Source organism: Pelodiscus sinensis, chromosome 1 (assembly GCF_049634645.1).
Source record: "Pelodiscus sinensis isolate JC-2024 chromosome 1, ASM4963464v1, whole genome shotgun sequence".
NCBI lineage: Eukaryota > Metazoa > Chordata > Testudines > Trionychidae > Pelodiscus > Pelodiscus sinensis.
Window position 1 is genome coordinate 248,722,206 of NC_134711.1, and position 8,042 is coordinate 248,730,247.

General features: G+C 58.2%; 1 protein-coding gene across 1 annotated transcript; it reads left to right on the forward strand.

The window, feature by feature from the left end:
• Positions 1–1,793: 1,793 nt before the first annotated feature.
• On the forward strand, positions 1,794–7,028 carry LOC112544605 (uncharacterized). The gene is made up of 2 exons (XM_075918757.1): positions 1,794–6,480; positions 6,875–7,028. Exons 1-2 carry the CDS (start codon positions 2,830–2,832, stop codon positions 6,893–6,895), a joined length of 3,672 nt encoding a protein of 1,223 aa, XP_075774872.1. The 5' UTR covers positions 1,794–2,829; the 3' UTR covers positions 6,896–7,028.
• The last annotated feature ends 1,014 nt before the right edge of the window (positions 7,029–8,042 follow it).

An 8,042-nucleotide genomic window follows, 5' to 3' on the forward strand; every position in this document is an offset into this window, starting at 1 on the left:
GTCAGAGGCTCCAAGATCTACCAGTAGATCCCGATCTACTGATCGGTGACCACTGCCTTAAAGCAACTGAGCCTTTGGCCTCCACTCAGATAGCCAAGTCAAATATGATGAGGATCACTTTCATATATATATTTTTCCAGTCCCAAAGGATCTGACACATTACCTCCCAGGTTAATTAATATTTCAAACCTTACCCAAAAACATGCCTATAGCCAATTCTTAACTAAACTAAAATGTATTTAAAAAGAAAAGCATATTGGTTAAAAGAGATCAGTGCACATACAAACATTAATACAGTTCTATGATCAGATTCACAGTAGAGATGTTGAACTTTGCAGTTTCAAAGGTCTTACAGAATTAGTCTATCCAAAACCTAATGCTAGTATGGCTCATGCCCTCACATCATTTCTGGAGAAAATCATGGAAAAAATATAAGTAACATGATTGGAATACTTAGAGAAAATCTATATTATAACTGAGTGACAAACAGTTTTCAGAGAAAAAATATGAACAGTTCACCATCTAGTCAGACTAGAAATGGAGGTTCAATAAAAGCATAAGGACTAAGAAGTTCATAATAACAATCTAAATTTACTTTGAAAAAGCACATGAAATACTGTGGAGGGAAGGCCTCCTATAAAAAGTATCCAAAATTAGAATAAAAGTCAGAATGTTTTGGTGGACAAGGGACTTTAAACATGATAGAACCATACAAGTCAAAGTGAGAATGACTTTATCCAAAGGCCTATAAGTTTACATGCAGCACTGTCCCTAGAGCGGTGCGGGGTTTGGGACCCGTCCCCCCCTTACCTCAGGCCTCGCCCTGTCTCTTCCTGCTCCTGCCATGCTCCCATTGCACCCCTTCACCCAAGCCCCCTACTTGATCTGTCCTTTCTCCACCTTTTCCTGCCCCTATTGCACCCCTTCCCACATCCCTGCCCCCCCATGAGTGATGCAGCCCCAGGGGATTACCAGGAGGCCTAACACTGGTAGCAGGGGTTGGGCCTCTCTGCTCCCAGCTGTGTCACTCAGGAGAGTGGAGTACACTGTGACCAGGTCACTCTGCTTCCTGCCACAGTGGTGAAGCAGAGCAACCTGGCTGGAAGATGGCAGAGAAGAGCAGGCTGGGTCTGGGTCATTTCACTTCCCATGGCTCCCACAGCTGGTGGTGAGTGCGGAGTGAGTCTGTCTTCTGCTGCTGGCACCAGGTCCTCTGGTATTCCCAAAGGCCACCCTTGTCCGCGAGGCCCCTCAAACCATGAGGCTCAGGGTGACTGTCACAAACCATCTTATGGACGGGGTGGCTCTGCTTGCACACACATGGAAAGTCACAAGGGAATATTATCAGTCCTACTTTGCATTCCATTATCATAGAATCATAGAATACTAGAATTGGAAGGGACCTTGAGAGGTCATCAAGTCCAGTGTCTTGCACTCACGACAGGACCAAGCACCGTCTAGATCGGGGTGGACAAAGAGCCAAAATAGCGGTGGATAGAGTGTGAAGAGCCACGTATTGTATATTTAATTTTGTATATCTATCTATATAGGTAGATATAATTTAGCACACAAAATATAGTGATAAAAATAACATTTCAGGACATTTTGGACAAGAGCCTCTCTCATTGGATTAAAACAGGAGGTGTGGGCTCTGGGGTGAGAATGAAGGATTTGGGTATGGGAAGAGGTGAGAGGTGCAAGCTCTGGGAGGGAATTTGGGTGAGGAGGAAGTAGAGAAGGAGATGCTGGCTCAGGGAGGGGGCTCCAGGCTGGTGTGACGAGGCGGCCCCCGCTCGTCCCTGGGGTGCCGCCGAACAGACGTTGATAGGGGAAAAGGGGGGGGCCTGCCGAGGCTGCGCGGCGTGCACGCGAGCCGCGCCGGCACAGGGACAGCTGATCGCCCCCCCCCCAAAGCGGTAACCCCGGGGCTGCCGGCGCTGAGACAACGGGGGGGGGGGGCGGCACCCCCCCGCCGTGACTGACAGGAGAGCCGGCCAATGGGGGCACCGGATGGGCGGTACGGGGAACGCCCGCCCGGTGACGTAAGGAGACGCGTCCGCCGGGCGGGAGTTTTAAAATGGACTCCCTTCCGCTCAAGGGGGGGGAGGAGAGAGAAGGAGTTGGGCGGCAGCCGCAAGGAGGCTGGTTGCCAAAGAGGTGGGGGTCGGGAGGAACCACCCCCCTTTTTCTTGAGCCCAGACTCGACAGTTCCCTAGGCTGGGGAGCTAGCCCGGCGCCGAGTGCGGGCGGGCAGACGCCCGGCGGACAGCTCGACGGACGGACCCAAGGTGACCACCCCGGGGGGGGTGGGTCGGAAGGACACCGGAGGAGGGGAAGGAAGTGGCCCAGGGCAGAGCTCATTAGAGCTGGTGGGCTGACGAGTTTCGGCAAGGAGCCCCGTCAGCCGGACCGGAGCTGTGTATCTCCGTGTCCTTAGGGCCCTGGGCTGGGGCCCGTGAGTGAGGGAGGGCCCGGGCCCCCCTTTCCCTCCCCCTCTCCCTCGGGAGGGGGAGAAGCATTTGAGATAGGAGCCGGCCGTGCAGCGTCATAAGTCACGGCCGACCACCAGAATCACGCCCGGGAAAACGGGAAGCCTGATCCCGAAGGGAGAATCAAGCCACGCGGGGGTGGACATAGGACCCCGAACCGGGGCCGGGAAGTGCCTCGGTACACCTGGTGGAGAATGTGGGTACAGGGGTAGAGGTCCCAGCCCCTGGTAAGGAGGGGCATAAGCACCCCGGCGCGGAGCACATTGACAGAAAAGTTCTATTGCAGCCGAGACCGGGGGGGAGCCGTGAGGCCCGCCGCCTCCGGAAAAAGGCCCCAGGGATGGACCCAGCCCAAGTCCTGGAGTGGATGAAAGCCGCCCACCGGGAGAGCCAGCAACAACAGACAGCCCTAATCCAACAACTATCTACGCAACATCAGGAACACCAGCGGCAGTTACTGAAAGAGTTAGCCGAGCAATTTAAGGAACAGACCAGGCTCTCGATGGCTCAGATCCCGGCGGCAGCGGCACGAGAGGACGACTCGGAAGAGATGGGAGAGGCAGGACCCCGTCCGAGTATCCGGCTGACCAAGATGGGAGCCACCGACGATCCAGAGGCCTACTTAACGACCTTTGAACGGGTGGCGACGACGGCAAGGTGGCCGGAGAGCCACTGGGCGACTATCTTGGCCCCTTACCTAACGGGCCAGGCCCAATTAGCGTATCGTAGCCTCAGTGATAGAGACGCGCTACATTATTATAAGGTGAAGGAAGCTATCCTGGACCAGATGGGGATCACGCCGGAGACATATCGACAGAAGTTTAGGGGTGAGCAATACTCCCCCGGGACACGGCCCCGGGTTGTAGCGCAACGCCTGCGAGAGGCGGCATGGAGATGGCTGGACCCCGAGCAACGCACCGGTCCGCAAGTGGCCGAGCTCGTGGTCCTCGAACAGTTCATCAATATTTTACCCAGTGGGGGGGCCCGCTGGGTACGAAGACACCACCCCTCTACGTTGAGCGAAGCAATAGAACTAATGAATGACTACGAAGCCGCCGAGGGGTGGGAGCGAGGCCACAGGCCGGAGAGGCCTCCCCCCCCCCGGCGGGCAGAACCGACAAGAAGCCCCCGTCCCAAGGGAAGTCCCGAAAGGAACAACAAGTGGGACGCCGGCAGAGGATCGATCAGGCGACCATTGGCGCCGTCCTGGTCGCTACCGCCGCGGGAAGGTCAACGAGAGGGAAGTGGACGTGCGACGGGACCGGGCGCAAGCCCACCAAAACCACCCGCGCCAAGGGGCCCCTGTTTTCGCTGCGGGCAGGAAGGACACCACATTAAAGACTGCCCCTTCATGGACTGTTCGTATGCGCAGGCCTTGGCCGGGGATGGGGTACCCCCTACGGACGGTAAGATATTGCGAGACGTGAAGATTGGGGATAATCTCGTGACGGCCCTAGTGGACTCGGGGTGCAGCCAGACTATGGTGCGGGCCGAACTGGTTCCTCAAGGGGGACCCCGGGGACCACCCGTGCAGGTACAGTGTGTGCACGGGGATACACACCGGTACTCCACGGCGTGGGTACAACTACGCGATGAGGGAGAAGATAGTTGGTGTTATGTGATACTGGCTCCTCGCCTCGCGTATCCGGCCCTATTAGGCCGAGATTGGACTGGGTTTCGTAGGGCGGTGGGAGAGTGGCAAAGATCCGAGGGCTCGGGCGAGGAGGGAGAACGCATAGCGGCCCTTGGGGAGACACCGACAGGCAACGCCCCTACGACCCCGGAGGGGGGAGGGCCGAACCCCGAGGAGCTAGGCCACCTAGAGCTCGATGGTGGGGACTTCCTCCAGGAGCAGAGAGAGGATCCTACGCTACGACACGCCTGGGATACGGCGCGCGAGGAGGCCGAGGGGCAAGCGGGGACAGTCGACAGACCGGCGGGACCACACTTTGAGGTACGAGCGGATCGGCTGTACCGGGTAGACGAGGGGGGGGTTGACCAGGGCACCCGACGGCAACTGCTAGTACCCCGCCGGTACCGTTACCCCCTTATGGAGGTGGCTCACGCCAACCCATGGGCCGGACATTTAGGGCAGGAGAAAACAGTGAAGCGAATACTGCAGCGTTTCTACTGGCCCGGGGTGTACCGCGAGGTGCGGGACTTTTGTGAATCCTGCCCCCAATGCCAGAAGGCGGGACCCCGAAACGTGCCAAAAGCCCCCCTGGTCCCCCTCCCGGTAGTCGATGTTCCCTTCGAGAGAATAGCGATGGACGTGGTGGGGCCCCTCGATAAGTCGAAAGCGGGGCATCAGTACATACTGGTCATCCTGGACTATGCCACCCGGTACCCGGAGGCGGTGCCCCTCCGAAATACGTATGCTACCACCATAGCGACAGAATTAATGAAGTTGTTCTCCCGGGTCGGACTGCCCAGGGAGATTTTGACAGATCAAGGCACAAATTTTACCTCTCGGGTAATGTCGGAGTTGTGCCGACTGTTCCAAATTAAGAGTATAAGAACCTCGGTGTACCACCCCCAGACGGATGGGCTGGTCGAGCGGTTTAATCGGACGCTGAAGGGCATGCTACGGCGGTTCACCGAGCAAGATCCGCGAGACTGGGACACACTATTACCAGCCCTATTATTCGCCGTGCGAGAAGCCCCGCAGGCGTCAACCGGGTTCTCGCCCTTTGAATTATTGTATGGGCGACAACCGAGGGGCATATTGGATGTGATCCGAGAAAGGTGGGAGGATCAAGAAACTCGGGTGCGTGGGTCGGTACAGTATATTCTAGATTTGAGACAGAGGTTGAGGTCCCTCGCGGAGGTGGCGAGGGACAACTTAGAAAGTGCACAGGAGGTACAGGCCCGCTACTACAACCGGGGGGCCCGGCTCCGGGTTTTCGAGCCAGGCCAGCGGGTCCTATTACTCCTCCCCACGCCAGGGTCAAAACTTGTAGCTAAGTGGCAAGGACCCTTTGAAGTGGTAAGACGTATCGGGGAAGTAGACTATGAGGTCAAGCTGACGGGGAGGGCAGAAGGTACTAAGGTGTACCACGTGAATCTATTAAAAGCGTGGAAGGGTCGGGAGGCTATGTTTATAAATCCCCTGCCCCCAGACCCTGAACTAGGCCCAGGAGGGGTAGAGCAGACCACCCCAGGTCTTTTACAGCTGGGAGACGACTTAGACCCAGAACAACGGATGGAGATGGAAGCCTTGCTGCACCAGTTCCCCGACGTGATGACAGAACAGCCCGGACACACCGCTGTGACCTATCACCACATCGAGACGGAACCAGGAAAGAAGGTACGAGACCAGGTACGACCCTTACCCCGAAAGATGTGGGAACCGGTGAAAGAGGAGTTACAGAGAATGATCCAGTGGGGCGTGGTAGAAGAGTCATATAGCGAGTGGCGCAGCCCGATAGTTCTAGTACCCAAACCGGATGGGTCGATGAGGTTCTGCATCGATTTTCGTAAAGTGAACGCCCTCTCCCGATTCGACGCGTACCCCATGCCACGGGTAGACGAGCTGTTGGACCGCCTGGGGGGCGCACAATACCTGTCCACCCTCGATCTGACCCGCGGCTATTGGCAGATCCCCCTGTCCCCTCCGTCCAGGGAAAAGACGGCCTTCTCAACCCCCTTTGGGCTGTACCACTTCGTCCGAATGCCCTTCGGCCTCCATGGGGCAGCCGCCACCTTTCAGCGGCTCATGGACCGGGTGTTAAAGACTCATGACCAGTTCGCCGCGGCATACATTGACGATATTGTCGTATATAGTAAATCCTGGGCCGAGCACCTACAGCACGTGAAGGCCATACTACAAGAACTCCGCCAGGCGGGGCTGACGGCGAACCCACGGAAATGCCATTTCGGTGAGAAGGAGGTCTCCTATCTGGGCTATACAGTCGGGAGAGGTCGGCTCCGCCCGTTGGTCGAGAAGGTAGCCGCGCTACGCACGTTCCAGCCACCCCGGACCAAACGACAGGTTAGGCGGTTCTTAGGGTTGGCCGGCTATTATCGCCGCTTTGTGCCTAATTTTGCAGCAATAGCGGCCCCCCTAACGGACCTAACACGGGCGGCGCTCCCCCAGAAGGTACGGTGGTCGCCGGAATGTGAAAAGGCCTTCCAGGAGTTAAAAGATCGACTAATCCAGGCCCCAGTGCTAGCCCAGCCCGACTTCAGTCGGCCCTTCACCCTATACACAGACGCCTCGGAAACTGGAATAGGGGCTGTCCTGGCACAAGGGGAGGGTGCGGACGAACACCCCGTCATCTATATTAGCCGCAAGTTGTTCATGCGGGAGCGTAAGTACGCAACAGTCGAAAAAGAAGCATTGGCGGTGAAATGGGCAATTGACCTATTAAGATATTATCTTCTAGGCAACCGGTTCCGAGTCGTGACGGACCACGCACCCCTACGCTGGCTGCAGACCATGAAGGATACAAACGCCAGGGTGATGCGGTGGTATTTGTCCCTACAGCCTTACGCGTTTGATGTGGCCCACAGGGCTGGAAGCTTACATCAAAACGCAGATTTCTTCTCGAGACGGCACGAGGAGGAGGAGGAAGAAACTACGGAACCAGAAAGGGTGACTGACTTGGGAAGGGGGGTGTGTGACGAGGCGGCCCCCGCTCGTCCCTGGGGTGCCGCCGAACAGACGTTGATAGGGGAAAAGGGGGGGGCCTGCCGAGGCTGCGCGGCGTGCACGCGAGCCGCGCCGGCACAGGGACAGCTGATCGCCCCCCCCCAAAGCGGTAACCCCGGGGCTGCCGGCGCTGAGACAACGGGGGGGGGGGGGGCGGCACCCCCCCGCCGTGACTGACAGGAGAGCCGGCCAATGGGGGCACCGGATGGGCGGTACGGGGAACGCCCGCCCGGTGACGTAAGGAGACGCGTCCGCCGGGCGGGAGTTTTAAAATGGACTCCCTTCCGCTCAAGGGGGGGGAGGAGAGAGAAGGAGTTGGGCGGCAGCCGCAAGGAGGCTGGTTGCCAAAGAGGTGGGGGTCGGGAGGAACCACCCCCCTTTTTCTTGAGCCCAGACTCGACAGTTCCCTAGGCTGGGGAGCTAGCCCGGCGCCGAGTGCGGGCGGGCAGACGCCCGGCGGACAGCTCGACGGACGGACCCAAGGTGACCACCCCGGGGGGGTGGGTCGGAAGGACACCGGAGGAGGGGAAGGAAGTGGCCCAGGGCAGAGCTCATTAGAGCTGGTGGGCTGACGAGTTTCGGCAAGGAGCCCCGTCAGCCGGACCGGAGCTGTGTATCTCCGTGTCCTTAGGGCCCTGGGCTGGGGCCCGTGAGTGAGGGAGGGCCCGGGCCCCCCTTTCCCTCCCCCTCTCCCTCGGGAGGGGGAGAAGCATTTGAGATAGGAGCCGGCCGTGCAGCGTCATAAGTCACGGCCGACCACCAGAATCACGCCCGGGAAAACGGGAAGCCTGATCCCGAAGGGAGAATCAAGCCACGCGGGGGTGGACATAGGACCCCGAACCGGGGCCGGGAAGTGCCTCGGTACACTGGAAAGTGTTGGGGTCAGGTGGAGGGTTGGAGTG